This window comes from Malus domestica, chromosome 11, assembly GCF_042453785.1.
Source record: "Malus domestica chromosome 11, GDT2T_hap1".
Lineage (NCBI taxonomy): Eukaryota > Viridiplantae > Streptophyta > Magnoliopsida > Rosales > Rosaceae > Malus > Malus domestica.
Genome location: NC_091671.1, coordinates 5,980,595 through 6,000,877, shown reverse-complemented (window position 1 = coordinate 6,000,877; position 20,283 = coordinate 5,980,595). Strand labels below are relative to the sequence as shown.

The following is a 20,283-nucleotide window of genomic DNA, read 5'->3' as shown; positions in this document are numbered from 1 at the left end:
GAGTACAATTTCATATTATTTTTTTCTAACTAGCAATAATATGGTTTAAATTTGTTATTGACGAGAATCGAATTTAATACATCTTACTTACAAATGAAATGAAATAGCACTAAACCGTAATTCTAAATGACAAATTTTTATAATAATTAAAAAAAAATAGTTTTATAAGAGCGCGATTTTAATTATACAATAAATGACACTTCTAAAAATGTTAAGGAGGCTCAAGACCACACGAAAAGATAATGAAGGAAATAGAAAGAACGTTACGAGTCATGGTTTTTCTAAGCGTAAGAGATGCATTTGTATTTAATCGGGTAGACTAAAACTATCAAAATTTAATTCTGCAATTAAACAGATAAGTTGCACTAGTATAATTTCGTACAAGTGGTGTCTAAACTTTTTCAAAACAACGAAAAACCAAAAGGGGGGGGAGAGAAGAAAGAAGCGAATTTATGCCATGCTCGCCATGTGTTTGTATTAATGTCTAATCCAATGTCCCATCACCTTCCCCGCCCAAAAACTGTTGGTACATCCGCGGCATACAGCAACACCACCAGCACAACAAAATCTCTCTCTCATCTCTCCCTCCCCCTCTCTCTTACCATTTTTGTGCTCTCCTCCGAGATTGCATAATTTAATCGAAACTTTCTCAGTATTTTTCCATATTTTATTTCGAAATCGCTACACAAAGACACGTATTCATCGCATAGAAAGGTGTTTGTGTTTTCGTCCGTGGATACATATACATATATTATATTTTACTATACACGCTGAGCCGGCGATGCCGACGCCGGTGAGTGCAGCCAGGCAATGTTTGACGGACGAGGCGGCGCGTGCTTTAGACGACGCGGTTGCTGTAGCGCGTAGGCGGAGCCACGCCCAGACGACGTCGCTCCACGCCGTCTCGGCCTTGCTTTCCTTGCCGTCTTCGGCCCTCCGCGACGCATGCGCCCGCGCCAAGAGCAGCGCGTACTCTCCACGCCTTCAGTTCCGGGCTCTTGAGCTGTCTGTCGGAGTTTCCTTGGACAGGTTGCCGTCGTCGAAGGCGCAGGACGAGCCTCCCGTATCGAACTCGCTCATGGCGGCGATCAAGCGGTCCCAGGCGAACCAGAGGCGGCAACCGGAGAGCTTCCACTTGCACCATATTCACAGCCAGCAGCAAGCGGCCTCGCTTTTGAAGGTCGAGCTGAAACACTTCGTCATATCAATCTTGGACGATCCGATTGTCAGTCGGGTCTTCGGAGAAGCTGGGTTTCGAAGCTGTGACATAAAGGTCGCGATTATTCACCCGCCGGTGACTCAATCGGCTCGGTTTCCTCGGACCCGATGCCCGCCCATTTTCCTATGCAACTTAACGGACGCGGACCCCGCCCGACCCGGATTCAGCTTGCCGCTTTCCGGGTTCGAAGACGGAGACGAGAACTCGAGAAGAATCGCCGACTTGTTGGTTAAAAAGAGCGGGAAAAACCCGCTGCTACTCGGCGTCTGCGCCGCCGAGGCTCTGAAGAGCTTCACCGAGGCCGTGCAGAAGGGTAAAGCGGGGATTTTACCTGCTGAAGTGGCTAGCTTCAGCGTAGTTTCCATCGAGACGGAGATTTCTGAGTTCGTCCTCAATGGCGGAAGCAAGGAGGAGATGGGTTGCAAGTTTGAGGAGGTGGGTCGAATGGCGGAGCGCTGCTCTGGATCTGGAAGTGGTGTTATTGTAAATATTGGGGATTTGAAGGGTTTAGTGGGTGAGGGTGTGGTGGCGGAGGAAGCTCTGAGCTTTGTGGTGCTGCAGCTGAAGAGCTTGTTGGAGATCCATGGTGTAAAATTGCGGTTGATTGGCGGGGCGGCGAGCCATGAAGTGTTTAGGAAGCTTTTGCTTCGGTTTTCGACGATTGAGAAGGATTGGGATCTTCATCTTCTTCCCATTACTTCTTCTAAAGCTTCAATGGAAGGAGTTTACTCGAAATCCAGGTGGTTATCTAACTCTGAATTTGTTTTATGCTCCTTTTCAACTTGTTGGGGCAAATGCTCAATATTCTCTTTTGTGGATTCATGCTTGATGTGTGTCTGAAGTTGCTTGAAGTCATAATTTGATTGTGGTTTCGGGTTTGATACGCGAAACATATGATGTTTTGTTCCCTAAAGCCATGAAGTGTTTGATTTCATTACTCTGGTTTAGGCAGTAAGCTGCATAATTTGCTAACTTCAGAGTGAGAGCATTCAATCCATATATGCATTCATGTCTCGATGTACATGTTATAATGTTTAAGTCGATAGCGCTGGTATAAGTTGTGTGAATGCATGGAGAGTATGTTTCAGGTAAAACACTTAAGTGTCTGACTGTTTTGTGCTTGTTGGATCTCACAGTTCCGTGCTCATGATATACTTACAGTTTGATGGGGTCCTTCGTTCCATTTGGCGGATTCTTTCCTGCACCGTCCGACTTCAAAAGTCCATTGAGCAGCGCATATCAATCCTTTAAACGTTGTCATCAGTGCACAGAGAAGTATGAGCAAGAAGGTGCTTCTGTTCTGAAAATAGGATCAACTAATTCAGCAGCTGATCAGCGGTCAGATAGTTTGCCTTCTTGGTTGCAAACGTGCGAACTTGACACTGGCAAGGGAGACGATCTAGCAAAGGTATGTAACCCCTTTAGAGTTTAATTTTGTATCGAGTTGGAATAACTCTTGTGCACACAAAAGCATGTAGTTTAACGAGCATGTTTCTTGTAACTGGTTGGATTTTAATTTGTTACCCTTATTTCCTTGAGAACATGTGTAAGTGTGCTTCATTATTCAGTGCAGACCAAAGATGATAAAACAACAACGAATGTTACAGTATCTGCACTGCAGAAAAAATGGGATGATATCTGCCAACAAAATCATCACCCTCAACCATTCCCTAAAGTGGACGTTTATCAAGCAGGGCCTCAAGTTGCATCTGGTGAGGGCTCCCTAGCAGTCTGGAATAGAAAAGAAAACAGCGGTGAAGATTCATCTCTAAATGAAAGCGGACATGCTATTCATTATCGCTGCCAGCCGATGGACATGCAAACGAGTCTTCTATCAAAACAGAACTTGCCTATGCAAGTAGTTTCCGATGCTGCTGAGAATGCTAGCCTCCGGTCAGAGCTATTGATTAAAGATTCAAAGGGTCAGCAAGTTGAAATGAGAAGCTCCTGCCAGACTACTTACCCCATCCACAATATGAATCTTTCCACTGACCACACATCGTCTTCATCAGTTACTTCTGTAGCAACAGATTTGGGATTGGGAACATTGTATGGATCAACCAGTCAAGGGCCAAGAAGTCCTAAATTACAAGATATTAGAGAGAGTTCCAGACACCTCTCTGGTTCCATTTCTGCTGAATTTGATGCATTGAGTGAAAATAGTTCACGCCATATTGCCCGGTCCTCTTCCTGCTCTGCGTCTGATCTTGGAGGGCAGGTTGATCCAAGTGATATCAAATCACTTAGGAGAGTTCTCACAGAAAAGGTTGGCTGGCAAAATGAAGCCATTTGCAGTATTAGTCAAGCTGTGGCATGTTGCAAGTCTGGTAGTGGAAGGAATCAGTGTTCGAAACTCAGAGGAGATATATGGCTGACTTTGGTTGGACCTGACAAAGTCGGAAAGAAGAAAATTGCTTTAGCACTTGCTGAGATACTTTTTGGCTCCAGAGAAAGCTTAATTTCTGCTGATATGTGTTCCCAAGATAGGGGTTGCCAAACAAACTCTGTTTTTCAATCCGAAGGTGTAGATGATTACAATGTGAAGTTTAGGGGTAAGACAGTTGTTGATTATGTTGCAGGGGAGTTAAGCAGGAGACCTCATTCGGTGGTATTCCTTGAAAATGTCGATAAGGCGGACTTTCTTGCCCAGAGAAGCTTGTCCCAGGCCATTAGGACTGGAAAGTTTCCAGATTCGCATGGGAGAGAAATCAGCATTAACGACATAATCTTTGTGACTACCTCCACTATCAAAAGCAGCAGCAAAAGCCGCTCTGGAGAGAATGAACCCCATAAATTCTCCGAGGAGGTCATACTTGCCGCCAAGAAATGTCAAATGCAAATTCGGAATCTTGGGGATGCCAATCAAAGCAAGGGCATGAATGTGAGGATTGCACCAAGAGATGGAACCTCAAACCCGTCTTCTTCTACAAATAAAAGAAAGCTGATTGACACCAATGCCTCCTTAGAGCGATTCTCTGAACTACAGAAGCAGTCCAACAAGCAATTAAGGAACTTTCTCGATTTGAATCTGCCAGTAGCGGAGCCTGACAAGAACATAGATTCTGAAGATTGTGACAGCGACTCCATCTCCGAAAACTCTGAAGCTTGGCTGGAAGATTTCCTTGGTCGAGTGAACGAAAAAGTGGTTTTGAAGCCATTTGATTTTGAAGCACTCGCTGAGAAAATAGTGAAGGAAATCAACCGCGAATTGAAGAAAATCTTCGGATATGAGGTTCAGCTGGAGATTGATTTTGGAGTCATGGTGCAGATACTCGCAGCTGGCTGGTTATCGGACAAGAAGAAAGCCGTAGAGGAGTGGGTTGAACAAGTTCTCAGCAGAAGCTTTGTCGAAGCATGCCTGAAGTTCCGTCTCACTGCTCATTCTGTAATAAAATTGGCTGCCGCTGGAACCCTTTCCGTCGACGAACAAGCTCCCGGCGTTTGCCTTCCTGCTCGAATTGGTCTAGGTTAATTTTTGCGAAACTGTGCTTTTTGTAGTACATGTTGTAAACTGTAGCTTTTGGCATATAGCATTTGACATAAAGCCTTTGTTTTTCTACTCAGTCCTATAATTTTTTTGGGTGAATCCATTTGTGTTGTATTAATGACTTATGTAAGAATGTATATGCTGACTAGGACGTCAAGGACCAAGGTAGTGGTATCTCAAAACAATTAAGTAATATCATGCTGGTAAATTAAACCACATCAAGTAGTGTGATAGGCTTGAATATCGTCAAACTAGCATCTTGGTTGCATGTAAGTGTCTTTCGTCTGCTAGGCTTCAGTCTTTATATCTTCAAAGACAATGGTTTTCTTTCTCCATTCTGTTCAATGGGAAACGAGGGATTTGAGTTTCGGACGTCTTTGAAGATTGGAAAGAGAAATATCACTAAACTAAACGTTTGGTTGATTTTCGGTTGGTTCTCCAACTTCCCAACAAAAATCGACTCCCACAACTGGCAAAAAGCTAGAACTGCATTGTATTACTGGCACAGGCTTTTTCTGTTGGCTTTCACTGAAATTCTAGAAGATAGTCTTCAAATTGTTAACTCAACCTAAAACGGGCCCCAAACTTCTGACGAGAAAATCTTTCGTCACTAATTTGGGTTCGATCTGAACAACAAAACTTTGGGTCCGGCAGCTAGACTTGTCAATGGATAAGATCTTGATCCAAACAAACGTAATTAATAGGATATAAATTTACGAAAATTAATGAAAATAACTTGAAAATTTTGAGTTTTAACGATAAAGATAAAATAAAAGAATAAACTGAATAGTACCATGATTGACTTTTTAGTGTAAAAATTTGATTTTTTGTTAAAGTGAACAGTACCAGAAGTTTTTTGTTAAAATTTCCTATAAATTTGTGGTTCCAATCCGATAACCAATTTATGATTCGAATCTCATAATTTGCGAGATTCACAAAATAAAAACATCATTTACAAATAAAAAAAAATATCATAAAATCGTAATATTAAGTGGTTAAATGGACAATAAGTTTACACTCTTCACTCTTCATTTATAGTTCTGCTCATTTCTCCACGTTTTTAATTATTTTTTTCCCAAAATAGAAAAGTCCAAACAGAAAAAAAGTCTTGCATAAACGGCTGTGACACCTTTCCCACTAGTAACATGATAATTGTGCATTGTCTGTCCAACTTTCTCTTGAAAATATATTCCATACTTAATGACAAAGAAAAAGGAAAACCAACAATTGAGATTTTGGAAGAAAGTTAATGCATTCCACTTTCTGAAAAAGAAGAACAAGTGAACTTACCTTTTCTTTTAGCTGATTTTCCACATAAATTTTTTCTTATTGGTATATATATATTTTTGAAATTATCCTTATATATAAAGCCAAGGGTCCAATGAACAATGTTTTTTGGTGTCACAAACTTCATAAAAAATAATTGGAGAAAAATGCCCCTCAAATGAAAAAATTTCTAAAGCAACCCAAAATAATGCATCAAATGTGGCAGGGGTATTTTTATCATTTTAATAGTTTTTTTTTAATAAATAAATTTTTGTGTACATTTATTTTTTTAATAATTAGTACCTCACAATAGGCTAGCAATAATGTGATTCAATTAGTTGTTTATTAAATATTATTTTCTCTATTTTAAACATGTTCAAAACATCTTAAGAGACGTGTATTGCTGATTAAAAAAAGGTATTTCGCACACGGATAATAATGTGATTAAATTAGTTGTCAATTTTTTTTTTGAACAAACGATATTATCTACACTAAGGGGAAGGAGGTGGGCTTAGCCTCACAATGAGTTAGTAATAATATGATTCAAACAGTTGTTTATTGAATATTATTTTCTCTATTCTTAATATAAATTCAATAGAAACATATTTTATTATGTGGATTTAGCTGCTTTAATTGGTTTATGAGGGGTTTCTTCTAGCATGATCTAAGATTATTTATTTACTTCAAATCTTTGACTTTCCTTTTATCAATTTACGCTTATAAATACATTTAAAACGTGTAAGTCACAAGTTGCACGTTGTAATTCAAAAATGTCTTTTGCACGCGCATAAGTGCATGCACGAAGGCTAGTTATTATTAAGGGGAGGGTTCAAAACAATTATAGTAATTTAGGAAAGGGGGAGAATTTCGAACTTGGGACACATGAGTGAAAACCCAACATACTATGCACTAGAATATTGGACCATATGTTATTGGTAGGGCTAGCTTGATTGCTATGTTTTTTGTAGAAACTACTTCTATTGTGCTGTTAAAATAAACAACTATGAAAAAAAAAAAAAAAACAGGGTAAGTGTTTGGTAAACTATAGTTCTAAAAATGATTTTAGCAAAGAAAATATGGGGTTAAGATTGTAAATATGAAAGTTTCATTAGTTGGTATTGTTCACCTGCCTACCTCCAATGAAAAAACGTTTTTTTTAGAAGTGTATGTATAGTTGGTTCTGCTTTCTGCTATTTTGGACCATGATTTAGAGAAAAAAAATTATTTGCCAAACAAATTTAAGACCCCAACTTTTTGAAAAACTGTTTTAAAAAAAAATTGAGCAACCCTAAACTACCTCGTAATTTGTTTGTGTTTATGCAAGTAATTGACTTCTAGGGTTGGAATGAAATTTCACTTCTTCTTTAGGTCACTCTTTTCGCAAAAGAATGATGAAGTATTTTTCGTTATTGCTCCAAAACATGAATTGTGACCGCGAAAAATAATTAAATAAATAAATAAACAAAGGGATGACAAAAAATAAGCACACACCGTCCACCGTCTCAACATCTAATTAGAATCCAAAACTTTGATGCTGAAAGGATGGAAATAGAGTGATCACACCACATAAGACGTCTTTTTCGACCAAGTAAACGACACCAAATGACACTGACCTGCACCTTATCTTGCATTGCATGTAATCTACGATGTCGTTTCCACCTTGGTGGGGTCGTATTTTGAAAACACTTCATTGACTTTTCAATCTGGTATGGCAAATCCCTGTTTTCTTAGCTTCCATAGTCAAATTTGGCTTTTGATTTTTGGGACACACTGTGAGCCGTTGATCTGTCCATTGTCCATGGAGGATGACCGTCCGATTGTCTTAGTGTTTAAGTTGGAAATTTTGCTTTGAAGAAAAGTAGTAAGCCCTAAGCTGGAGTCTTTATGCTCATAGTCATGAACTGTCACTAAGCTCTTGTCCTGGAGTTCAAATTTATGTTCCTGTTTTTTTAAAGAGAAACGCTACGTAGACTTTTTCAAAGTCGGATTTTTCATAGACTTTTTGTCGTCTTATAGTTTAATGTCAATTTTCATAAAATATTATGTTGTAAACATGAGTTAGCAGATAATCTATAGAGAGTTCTATTTTTTAGAAAGTCTCCTTAGCATGAAGAGGTTAATCGTAAACGAGAAGATTGATTATGAAGAAAAAGTAAAATCGATTCGTATTCACATATATAAGAATTATATGAGAGCAAGAATACTCGTGGATTGCTTTTTGAAAAAATAACTTTTTTCTCTTTGTTTTCAATATTAAATGGTTCCTATGATGCTTCAATGAGTTTAGAATTAATTCTGATTACTGTTAATTGTATCGCTTTAGCGAGCTGTTCTCCGCTTAAATGAGGAATGTGGTCTTGCTGTGTAGTGATGACTTGATAAGGGATCAAATCATTGATTGGATTTCGTAATGACAATATAGTCTTGGCAACTGAAAAGTAATTACATGTAATTAGATTAACTTCAATGGGTGTCACAGTTGGAGCACTTACTAAATCATGACAATTCCAACTTACCTAGATTCTTTTAAGGGAATTTTGACGAAAAGCTCTCGATACTGTTCATTTTAACGAAAAATCATATTTTTACATTAAAAAGTCAATCATGGTACTATTCACTTTACTCTTCATTTACTCACCATGTATTTCAACCTACTTGAAATTTTTTATTTGTTCTAAGTTTTTTATAATGGAGGAAAAAGAAATGATTTGGTTGATGCAACAAATGCACTTGCCAAAAATACAAACACGTAAGTGTCTGGTCACGATCATGGTACACATAAGCTTTCGGAATCAGCTCAAGTGAATGAGTGAATATGAGATAAAATGTTATAATTAGGATACATTCAGTATTTCGAAACTCATTTTTTTTAAACGTAACCGATGATATTTTTTTTAACCCGTCTCTTAAGAGCAAAATCATGTATTTGTAGTGAAGCAAGCATAAATTAAGGAGGAGATTAGTACATGGTGCAAAGATGATTGAGATGATTAGGCTGACCGATGAAGAAAATAAAGACACCATGGACTTGTAACGAAGATAATTGAGGAATATAATACCAATTTGCAATTGTTTTTTTTCTTTGAAAAGGCCATCAGCTGATGGTTGACGTGCCGATGTACTGTATGAAATGCTAACTTGAAATTTGAAAAAAGCCAACGCTAGGAATTGATTTAAATATTTTTGGAAAGGGGTGTCATAAAAAAAAATTTCCAAACAAAAGGAGACAACATAAATGAGAGCGCCCACGGCCGTAGACTTTTCTGCCCAATTTATTTACCAGGAAAAAAAGGAAGAGAAAAAAAAAGAGTAAATTATAGCAATGGTCCTTTAATTTTAATCAAATTGAAATAATGGTTCCTCAACTAAAAATCTATTACCATTGGTCTTTTAACTTATCAAAATGTGTAGCTATAGTCATTTTCATCAATTTCATCAAAATTTTATCAAAATAAGTTATGTTAGAATGACCATTTATACAATTAGGGTCTCTCAACTCATCAAAGTGTGTTATTATGGTTATTTTCGTCAACTACGTCAAAATTTATGTCAAAACGAGTTATGTTGGAAGGATAATTGCTACAATTGAATTAAAGTTAATGGACTATTTCTCTAGTTGAATTAAAGTTTAGGGACTAATGTTAATGGATTTTTAGTTAAAGGATCATAACTACACGTTTTGATGAGTTGAGGGACTATTGCTCCAATTGAGTTAAAGTTAAAGGATAATAACTACAATTTACTCGGAAAAAACGAAGAAGACTATTTTGGTCCATTTATTACGTCATTAATTTATAAAAATAATTCAAAAATTAGGTGCAGGCGTAACGAAAGCGAGGATTCTAGAAAGCATCGAATCTCTCTCATTCGTCGATGGCTCCAAGAATTCCAAAGTGCGCGGTGCACAACGATATCACCTACAACTGATAACCTCACCCTTCTTATCCACGATCCAACGCTGACGGACAAATGGGCATCGAACAAACCGTTGAAATACAAAACTGCGCTCCACCACATTGACTCAACTCCTCGACGAGAAATTTTTAAGGCTTTTTATATTAGCACAATGCATTCCACGTTAAAATTTAATATTAATGACTATGTAATGACAATTTTGATCTTATTAGGTTTAAAAAATAATAAAAAATTTATAAATACACCTCAAATCACTTTTAACGTATTATTTATCTATTTCAACTATCAAAACCCCTCACATTCTCCATTGTTGAATAAAATCCTAAGCAATGAAACTACAAACATGTTGATTGAGAAAAATAATTTTTGACGAATGGAACACGAAATCAGTGTTTCGAAAGCTTTGAAATCATTATTATTGTTATTGAAAAACGTTCAAATGAACCTAAACATTTTTTGAAATCATTCAATTTGAAATCATTCGGCAAACTAATGTTCAGATAGTTTGAAATCATTCAGCAAAATAAAAAATGAGTTATAAGATTTGAGAAATGTGAGGTGTATGTAGAAAATATAAGGGGTATGTAAAGAATGTGGGGTGTGAGGGTATTATGGGAAAGGAAGTGGGGTGTATTAAGATAGTTTTTAATTGAAAAAGTAAATGTGGGGTATATTAAGTATGTGAGATTTATTCAACAATTTGTGGGATGCTAATATAATAAGTCATTTATAATTGTGACGGGAACACAAATGGTACACCACGTGTTTTAATAAGAATTGTGAAGATTTTATTTTGTAAGTTATTAACTTTTTAGCACATATATTCCATCATTTGTTTAATGATATGTGATGAACCTTCTTGACAATTAAAATCTTCCCGTCACGCATACGCTTGTGACTGCGGGTAACGATGGCATGATTTAGAAGCGAATCGGTTCTTTTTCTCTTCGGTAGCACAGACGGTGGAGGTTCCGCCACGTCACCACTAAAAGACAAAGTGCATTATGCGGTGACAATCCTGGAATCTGAACACATCACTTTGGTGAGGTCGGTTTCACAGTATCGTGGACACGCGGCAATCCGTTACTCGATGCTCTTAGATATTTAAAAAAACCAGGAGGACCCACTCAGAATTTTGAAATAAAATAATTTATTTGGGGTTTCTATTTAATTTAATTTTTTGAAGACGAAGAGAGAGAGAGAGAGAGAGAGAGCTCGCAGATTTCATAGGCTCTTGTTTTTTGACTGGAGAAAAAAAAAATTAAATAAATAAAAAGCAGAAAAACTCAAAAGGAAGAAACGAAAAGTCTCTGTCTTTGCTAATAGTTTGGTCCTTTTTTGGGTAGAGTTAAAAGAGGAGGTGGGAGGAGTTGGTTTTTTTCCTGAGCAACTCTCAAGAGCTCTTTCTCCTTTGTATTTCATTTCTCTGCTGCAATAAGGTATGCGCCTGCTCTTTAATTCTCAATTTTTTTTTTATTTTGTATTTTCTTTGCTTAATTCGATTATTTGGGGTGTAATTCCACTTAGGTTTATTTGTTTTCTTGAAGTTGTTGAATTTTCTGTTTGGTTCTTGAGAAAATGGGAGTTTTGAATGAAAGCTTGGTTCTTTTTCTTTAATGGGTTTGTTTGTTGTTGGTTGGGAGTTTAAAAAGTTGGAAGAAGGAAGTAGAAGAATTGTGTTTAGTTGAATTTTGGTTTTTTCTTTTTCTTTGATGGATGTTGTTATTTATTGGGAATTATCAGTTTGGAAGTAGAAGAATTTGCGTGAGAGTTGAGCTTTGGATTGTTTTACTAGAAGGGGGTTGAGAGAGAGAGAGAGAGAGAGAGAGAGAGCTCTATGTGAATTTTCTTTTCCCAGTTTCCTGGCAACCAAACAAGTGGGTGTGTGGTTGTTATGAGTGGTTGTGTTTGTTGGGTTTGTAACAGATTTCTGTTTCAGTTTTTGCCTGAAATTGGTCAACATGTGTGTTTTGACAATATGGTTAAATGATGACACCAAAGATTGAATTTTTATGTTTTGATCAAATCCCTTGCGCACCTTTGGAAGATTGAAATTTTCCTCCATAAAGTGCCCATGCTTGTGATCTTTCTGACAGAGGGTGTTTGAATTGATGTCTTCTTTTTATAGGAAGAGACTGTCTTGACATCCATGTGCAGTGGTTCCAAGAGGAATCCTTCTTCCACTGATACGATCATGGAGCGTGAGAAACAAGAAGGGACGCGGTTTAACTTTTCGATTTTGCTTGAACTAGCCGCCTGCGATGATCATGAAGGGTTCAAAAGGGCTGTAGAGGAAGAGGGTCTTGATGTTGATGAGGCGAGCTATTGGTGTGGGAGGCTGATTGGCTCGAAGAAGTTGGGGTTTGAGGAGAGGACTCCCCTCATGGTCGCCGCTATGTTCGGTAGCATGAACGTGTTGAATTATATTCTTCAATCCTGTCTTGTTGATGTTAATAAAGCCTGCGGTTCAGATAGAGCTACAGCTCTTCATTGTGCTGTTGCTGGTGGCTCTGCTGCTTCGGCTGAGGTTGTCAAGCTCTTGCTTGCTGCTTCTGCTGATGCGAGTTCTCTTGATGCTAATGGAAACCAACCAGGTGACTTGATCGCACCTGCTTATAGTTCGAGCTTCGGTTCGAGGAAGAAAGCTTTGGAGGTCATGCTCAAGGGTGTTCCCAGTATTGATGAACCTTTCGACTTCTCGGAGCAAATGATTAATGAGACAGAAGGGCAAGAACAGCAAGAGATGACAACTCCTCGTGCTTCGAAGGATGGAACAGAGAAGAAAGAGTATCCTGTTGATCTTTCTCTTCCGGACATCAAGAACGGGATTTATAGCACGGATGAGTTCAGAATGTATACTTTCAAGGTCAAGCCGTGCTCAAGGGCCTACTCTCATGACTGGACAGAGTGTCCGTTCGTCCACCCGGGGGAAAATGCAAGGCGGCGTGATCCAAGGAAATATCATTACAGCTGTGTTCCTTGCCCGGAGTTCAGAAAGGGGACCTGCAGACAGGGAGATGCTTGTGAATATGCACATGGTATTTTTGAATGTTGGCTTCACCCTGCCCAGTACCGTACCCGTCTTTGCAAGGATGAGACGGGATGCACAAGAAGGGTCTGTTTCTTTGCTCACAAGCCAGAAGAGCTTCGCCCCTTGTATGCTTCGACAGGTTCTGCTGTGCCTTCTCCGAGATCATTCTCAGCCACTGCTGCTTCTCTGGACATGGGGTCAATTACCCCGCTTTCCCTCAACTCTCCATCCATGATGATTCCTCCTGATTCAACTCCGCCCATGACTCCCACAGGACCTTCTTCTCCTATGGGTGGAAACATGTGGCAGAACAATCCAAACTTTGCACCCCCCACTTTGCAGCTTCCAGGTAGCAGATTGAAATCTACTCTGAGTGCTAGAGATATGGATTTTGAGATCGAGATGCTTAGCCTGGAGAGGGATCGTCGAAGGCAGCAACGCTTGATTGATGAGATGTCCGGTTCCCCATCTAGCTGGAACAAAGGCTTATCTCCTGCATCGCCCTTTTCTGCATCTGGGAATCGAACAGGGGAATTGAATACCTTCGGAGTAGTGAACCCTACTAACCTTGACGACATTTTTGGATCTCTTGATCCTGCAATTTTGCCTCAATTTAATGGCCTTTCACGGGATGCAACAGCATCCCAGTTACATTCTCCAACTGGGATCCAGATGCGCCAAAATATGAACCTGCAGGCCCGTCCCAGCTACTCTGCCAGCCTCTCATCCTCTCCTGTACGGGCTTCTCCGATGTTTGGAGTTGATGCATCTAGTGCAGCTGCTGTTTTTAATTCAAGGTCTGCTGCATTTGCAAAGAGGAGTCAGAGCTTCATTGAGCGTAGTGCTGGCAACCGTAATTCTGTGGTTTCTTCCTCTGCTGATTTTGGAACAATAAAGCCCTCTAACCTTTCAGATTGGGGCTCTCCTGGTGGCAAATTAGACTGGGGTATCCAGGGCGAAGAGCTGAACAAGCTGAGGAAATCTGCTTCTTTTGGATTCCGAAGCAACGGGAGCAGTTCCCCAACAGCTTCATCCATGATGCCAACAAATGGTGATGAGCCTGACGTATCATGGGTTCAATCTCTTGTCAAGGATGGACCTCAAGCCTCGCAACAACGCGGGCAATTTGGATTCGAGGACCAGCAGCAGCAGCAGTGTCACCCTAACAACGGAGGTCCAGAGATGCTCCCCGCTTGGGTGGAGCAGCTTTACTTTGAGCAGGAGCAGATGGTGGCTTAAATCGACAAATCCCCGGATTGCTCCTTTCGTTGACGTTTAACTATATTTTTTTCCTGCCATTTTTTAAATTTTTATTGTATTCATCAATTAAGGTTGAAGGAACCGGAGAAGAGAGGAAATAACCCGACGGAAAAGAAAGATGAGTCTGCAGAATGCAAGTTCTAGTCTGCAGAATGCAAGTTCTGCACAGAGTGTTTCCTTTGAATTAGTTCGTCTTCATTGTAGTTTCCATGTGAATCTCGAACAGAAAAATGCTGAAAAAATTGAGAGATTTCCATGTTAATCATAATTATCAAGTTAATTATTATGTTTTTGGTCGGTTGTATACCTTATATGTATGACCAGCTCTTACAATGATGAATTATTCATAAATTCAGGATATTCATATCAATTTGGCCAACTTTGTGTTCTCGTGCTGAAATTTCTGTGTACATTTACTTGTCAAGAGAAAGATATCGGAAACCTTGGTTGTCATCAAGTGCATAGACCCGTGCATCCCTATTTCTCATCCCGTTACGCACGATGAGAGAGAGGGATGAGACAAGTGATAGGAGATAGCGACACATGCACTTGGTGACACGGTAAAACCTTTCCTGTTTGTTTGAACTTGGAAATAGAATTCCCCCCACCCACACGCAATACCCATCTTCAAGGATCCAGCTTTAGGCTTATACTTTTCGTAAAATGATTTTCACACACCTCTTCTTCTCCACACGTTCATTTATATTTATATCCGTTAATTCTCTTTCGATTCATTCACTCCAAAGGGCCAAAATAAACATAGTGTATGGTTCCTTACGTTTTCCGTCTCTGGTTTTATTTTTACGATGTTAATTTTATCATTTTTCTGAAATCTGCATATTACTTCGGCTTTCCAAAGGTGAATCTCTTCCCAGTCTCCCCAATAGGGGTGATATTTTGTTGGGCAAGAGACAGAAAAAGGCAGACCTACTACCTCTGCTTTTTCTATCTTTCAATCTGCTTTTTAGTAGTTGGGTAATTGTTAGTGGCATGAGCACTAGATAAAGAAAACGATTACCAAAAAAAAAAAAGATAAAGAAAACGATTAATGGCTTCAGTCACAACACCCAGAGATGCCTTGGCCCACAAGTATCAACTTTAAATCCAGGGAATTTGATTTTCTTCCAGTTTCCACCCACTTGACTTCAAAGTTCAAACAGTATCACAACACATGTACCCTTTTAGATTGGGGTTGAACTACCTGCTTTATCACTAGTAAAATAAATCAGAAACCTCCTTTAAACGGTGATTTTTTGTTTTTGTTTTTGTTTGGGGGGGGGGGGGGGGGGGAGAGAGAGGTGTCACCCTACTTGTTGAGCTGCAAGGGCTGGTTTTTGACATGTATGTGATTTCTATTGGTTAAATTGCAAAAGAAGAAAGCATCTGTTCTACTTTGATAGAAGATAAATGACTTATTTGGAAGTGCTTTTAAAATGACTGAAAGTGTTTTTGGTAAAATTGATTTTGGGTTCCAAAAGCACTTTAAGTGCTCTTTTAGGAGAAGCACCATATATATGTGTTTTTTTGGAGAAGCATTTAAAGTGCTCTTATAGAATTCATTTGAATTTTTATTAAGGATTGGTTTCAAAAACATTTTTTACCAAAAGCATTTACAAACGAGCTCAAAAACTTGGCTAGGGGTGCCTTAATCATGTCATCTGTTAGATACTTCTCATAAAAGTACGGTACTTTCTGTATTTTGGTCTTATTCAACTTAGTTTCGATGAAAGCAACCCTAATTAAATTGTTCTACTGAAATTTCCTTTAGAGTAAATCTCGAGAAATTAATAATTTTTCCTCTAGTGTACCAATTCCAAATAATTGCTCATGAAACTTGACCATGCATTTTTAATGGAAAATTGTTGCTCGAATTGCTTGACTAGGAACTGCCTCTCTTGGAACCCTAGTGGCTAAGCTTGATACCCAAGGGGAAGATGTTCCTCTTCTAGTATAGAGGATTAGAATTAAGAACCTTTACAAGGGCAAGCTCTACAGAGAATTTGCTGTGTAACTGAGATATATATCGTTGTGTTTATAATACTGATTACATGTATACTCCTCACAAAGATATTCTATGTTCTATGTTAGACAACAGATTTTTTTTAAAGTTTGCAATTTACATAATCAGTTTTGAATGTTGAATGTGTAATTTATAATATACTAATGAAGAATAATATTTGGCTACGTATTTATAATCAGAATTGTTCATGTTATAAATCATTTTATAAAGATTGCTTATTCAAAAAAATCAATTAAAACCAATGTCGTTTAGTCATTGAACTGTATAAAAACAGATGAACAAAACTTGTAAAAGTACTACGAACCGTCTATGTATTTACTACAATAGATGGACTAAACAATCATTTTTTAATTTATTTTTGCAAAGATGATATTTACAAAGTGTTTCATAATATGAACGGTTATGATTATAAGCACAAAATTCTATAATTTGAACACAAAGTGTTTTGAATAAGAGTTTCTATTCATTTGAGTAGCCAAATATCTTCATCAACAAAAGCAAAGTTGAGGGGAAAGAGTGGGAGCTAGTAATTTTATGCTGCCTTTTAATCATGACTCCGTCCATAACTGGATTAAAATATTAATCCCTAGAATCTTAGCCCACTGGTTTGAAGTTTGAACTCGTAAGCCTTTTGATGATAAAGAATTAAGTGAAAAAGTCTGCATTAATGTTTGCGCAGAATTTTGAATCACAGTATAATATCATTCCTCTTTCTTGGCATAATAATCACATCCTTAATTATTATATTTAATTACAAATAAAGGATACTTAGCTTGGCCGTAAAATTCAGCGTTGTTAAGTTGGTTATACAATGTGTCTCTCTTTGCATCTAAATTTGAATTAACCTCCCGTAATTTAAATTTTATTAAGTCAGGTTATACCATCGTTCGAATGAAGAAAAACTAAACTTCTAGTAAATACAATATTTTGTTGGTTAATTTGATTTATTTTGATGCCAAAATTTACAAAGGCTGTAAATCTTACAGATTTTGAATTTCCATGGCAAAGTCAGCAAATTGATCAACAATCTCATCTAATAATTGACCAAGAATCTGTGACTCGAAATCTGCACCAATGCCTGCAGAAATACCTTCAAAACTCCACATGCCTTTGTTTTGTAGGATCCAATTTGAACCGACCAACTCGGCTTCAGTCAGCCTACAAATCTCACTCCACATCCCAATGTGCTTTGCTCTGTGGAATTCTTTCTTCTTTGATCCAAGACATTTGCCTTCTATTGTCTTTTTTCTTCTTGCATCACCACTTGGACCATTTTCTTTGCATGAATTGGCTAAACTTGAATCTTCTTCTGTCACAAGAAAAATAATAATTTTAATACATCTGACGATATTCGACTTTAGACTGATCTAAACTGTATAGAGAAAGTTCAAAGTTTGAGATATAAATGAAGCACATTTCCTCTAGCCAATACGACTATGCTCACACGTTCAGACCTGTTAGGTGGTGTAATATTCAAGAGTAGGGTTTGACTAACAGATGTAGCCAAGGGTAGGGTTTTCGTGAGTTTTGGTAGGAGTTTGTTGATGGATAGAAGTTCAAGTACCAATTTGAAATCAACTCTAAATTTTGGCAATTTCTACTGAATTTTAATAAAAAAAACAAAACCAGAAGACACTAGAGAGACATTAATCCATGTATATAATAATATAGGTTCAAACCCCTTTACTGTTTAGCGTCCCTCCAGTTCTATTTTTGAATCGAAGTATAAACCATACTTAAATAATTTGCAATTGACTAAAACCAAACAGTTCAAGCTTAAGTTGAAAAATGGTCTACAGAATTGAGGGGACAAACCTGAAGAAGGGATTTCTGTATCAACAAGAAATTGGGCACAATCGAGAACCGAAACCGGGCTTAAATCTTCAGAGCTGAATTCAGATTCTACATTCTTAAGCACATCACATATAGTTTTCTTCTTCTCTGTCGTCTTTGTAGCAATTGAAGTACTTTTTGAATCTTCACCAGAAGTGCTTCTGCTTTTCAGCATCTCTTTCCCATTCAAATCGTTCAAAGCCCTTCTGCTTTGTCCTTGGAGTTGCTTCTTATTCTCTGCCTTTCTTTCTCTTCTGTTTTCCGTTTGTTGGCTTTGTCTCTTTTCACATTTCCTCCCTTTCGATTTTGTTTCCTTGCTTTTCCTCTCACTCTCAAAGCTGAGAATAAAGAATTCCTCATTTTCTGGCTCAAGAAATGTAGGCATCTCTCTAAATGACCGAGTCGACTTCATCCCGCGACGCTTATCAAACCGGTCCACAGAATTCATGGATTTGCTGCGTGAAATTGAATTTTGGGTTGATTGGCTGCTGACCAAGTTCCTGTCTGGAATTGAATCCAATCCCATCAGCCTTGCCACAATGCTTGGACTGGCAGAGATCTCTGTTTTATCCTTGGAATTAAAATCTTGATCTCTGGAACTAGATGCCACAGAATTTTCTTCTCCTAGGATGTGATCAGAAGGGTATGTGGGGAAGCTTCCTTTGCAGAGAATTCTGCGCAAAATTCCGGAAATGCAGCCCGCGGTGGCGCTTTTTGAACTGCACATTGTTGCATCAAAAGCAGTGGAGTTGGATGATGATGAGCATGAAGAAAAAGAAGGGGAAGAAATTAGCAACTTCATGGAAAAGGGTAGTGAAACAAGCACAGTTTGGCAAGTGAGTGGGAGTTTGATTTAGCGTAGTTTGAACTTTCAAGTTGGAAAAAAGTGCAAAAAGAAGAACGAAGAGGAGTCGAGAAAAAAGCAGTGACAGAAGAAAAGAGAGATTCAAATTTGTTTTGTAGTAGCAAAACTGCATAAAGTGTTCAGAGACAAAGTGGGAGAGAGAAGTGGCGGGCACTGGATTTGAATATGGGGGTGTCCAGGAAAATGTTACCATGCGCATGGTAAAGTCAATTTTGCACGACATTGTTGTCACATGGTAGATTTAGTCACATTATTGAGAGGAGTGTCTAGTAAAGCTGCCGGCTGTGGCGCGTCTGTGGTGGTGGATTCACTTTTGGACGAGTGAAGGTTGTTGCTCTTACTCGCTCTTTTGCTACGGGTATGTTCCAAATTTTCATAGAAGCTTGTTACAGCTTTTCAAGGGATATAGTATTTGGTTGGAAAGTTAGATTTGCTATGCTATGTAGGAAAAATGTATCTCCAATAGAGGTGCCAACTAGTTAGCAAATTAAAGAATTGGCAACTGACCAGTTACTACTTGTTAAGTTAGCAAATTGGATTCTGCATAATATTTATTCAAAAGTATTATTTAGTGAAGAGTTTGAATATAAAATTTAGCCCCACAAGATAAAATAAAGTTAAGATATTAATATTTTAAAGTGAAAGATAAAATTTGAAGAGTGGGATGGAGTGACAAATTTTTGAAATAGTATAAAAGTGCCAAATAAGTTAGCAAATGACACTTTTACAGAAAATTTTGCTTGCTCCTTTGGAGACGCTCTTATTGTGTAACCTATTTGACAAAAGTTCATGAGATAGTTAAGGTACGATGAGAAAGGGCAGAGTGTTGTAGCTATCCACTATTGGATTGGGAAGGAGAGAAATATTTGTGTGGATATGGACTACTATCTTTAATGCATGTGCGACTCATATCCATTAACGACGGGCAATCACTCTCGCTCGTTCGTTTGTCAGCTCAATAATTAGTGTACACGAGTGTGTGTTATAATGTGTTACTCTTGGGCTGGTCTATGTTTATGGAGTTACTTTGTTTTTACTAATTAGGTTTGAGAGATGTGGGGATGATTGAGTGTTGTGACTGGGGGGATGTATTTTAAGTCCGGTCGCCTCATTTGGTGAAGTATGGAGTTTCTGATTTGCAGCACAAGATGCTGACCTTTCCCTGCTTTGTTCAAACTGATGAGCCAGCTTGTTCCCCCCGACCGGCTCTTCTATCATCTGTCAACTTCTTTTACCTTTAGGTTTGGTTCCGTATAGAACAAAGCAAGTAAGATGATTTGATTTATTTGTTGGTATGCATGACCTGTTATCATGCTATCCCAATACACTGAAAAGTTTGGATTCCGAATATTATGCATGAATTCAATGCACCGGAAAGTTAAAACTC

At 38.2% G+C, this 20,283-nt stretch overlaps 3 protein-coding genes across 3 annotated transcripts; 2 read left to right on the top strand and 1 right to left on the bottom strand.

Moving 5' to 3' along the window:
* Positions 1–386: 386 nt before the first annotated feature.
* On the top strand, positions 387–4,805 carry LOC103447384 (protein SMAX1-LIKE 6-like). Its single transcript, XM_008386572.4, has 3 exons — positions 387–1,959; positions 2,381–2,627; positions 2,793–4,805. Exons 1-3 carry the CDS (start codon positions 782–784, stop codon positions 4,689–4,691), a joined length of 3,324 nt encoding a protein of 1,107 aa, XP_008384794.2. The 5' UTR covers positions 387–781; the 3' UTR covers positions 4,692–4,805.
* A 6,415-nt stretch (positions 4,806–11,220) lies between these two features.
* On the top strand, positions 11,221–14,538 carry LOC103447383 (zinc finger CCCH domain-containing protein 66-like). The gene is given in 2 exon segments (NM_001328998.1): positions 11,221–11,326; positions 12,016–14,538. A coding segment is annotated over 1 exon segment (2,121 nt). The 5' UTR covers positions 11,221–11,326; positions 12,016–12,036; the 3' UTR covers positions 14,158–14,538.
* Positions 14,539–17,123: 2,585 nt separating this feature from the next.
* Positions 17,124–19,028, bottom strand: LOC103447382 (uncharacterized). Its single transcript, XM_008386570.4, has 2 exons — positions 18,014–19,028; positions 17,124–17,507 (listed from the first exon to the last, which is right to left on the bottom strand). Exons 1-2 carry the CDS (start codon positions 18,831–18,833, stop codon positions 17,179–17,181), a joined length of 1,149 nt encoding a protein of 382 aa, XP_008384792.2. The 5' UTR covers positions 18,834–19,028; the 3' UTR covers positions 17,124–17,178.
* Between the last annotated feature and the right edge of the window lie 1,255 nt (positions 19,029–20,283).

Excerpts from the sequence above, each read along its gene's own strand:
- LOC103447384 (XM_008386572.4), top strand. The coding sequence starts at position 782 with ATGCCGACGCCGGTGAGTGCAGCCAGGCAATGTTTGACGGACGAGGCG. Across the intron at positions 1,960-2,380 it reads GGAGTTTACTCGAAATCCAG|TTTGATGGGGTCCTTCGTTC; the intron begins GTGGTTATCTAA and ends ATATACTTACAG. Across the intron at positions 2,628-2,792 it reads AGGGAGACGATCTAGCAAAG|ACCAAAGATGATAAAACAAC; the intron begins GTATGTAACCCC and ends TATTCAGTGCAG.
- LOC103447382 (XM_008386570.4), bottom strand. The coding sequence starts at position 18,833 with ATGAAGTTGCTAATTTCTTCCCCTTCTTTTTCTTCATGCTCATCATCA. Across the intron at positions 17,508-18,013 it reads TACAGAAATCCCTTCTTCAG|AAGAAGATTCAAGTTTAGCC; the intron begins GTTTGTCCCCTC and ends TTCTTGTGACAG.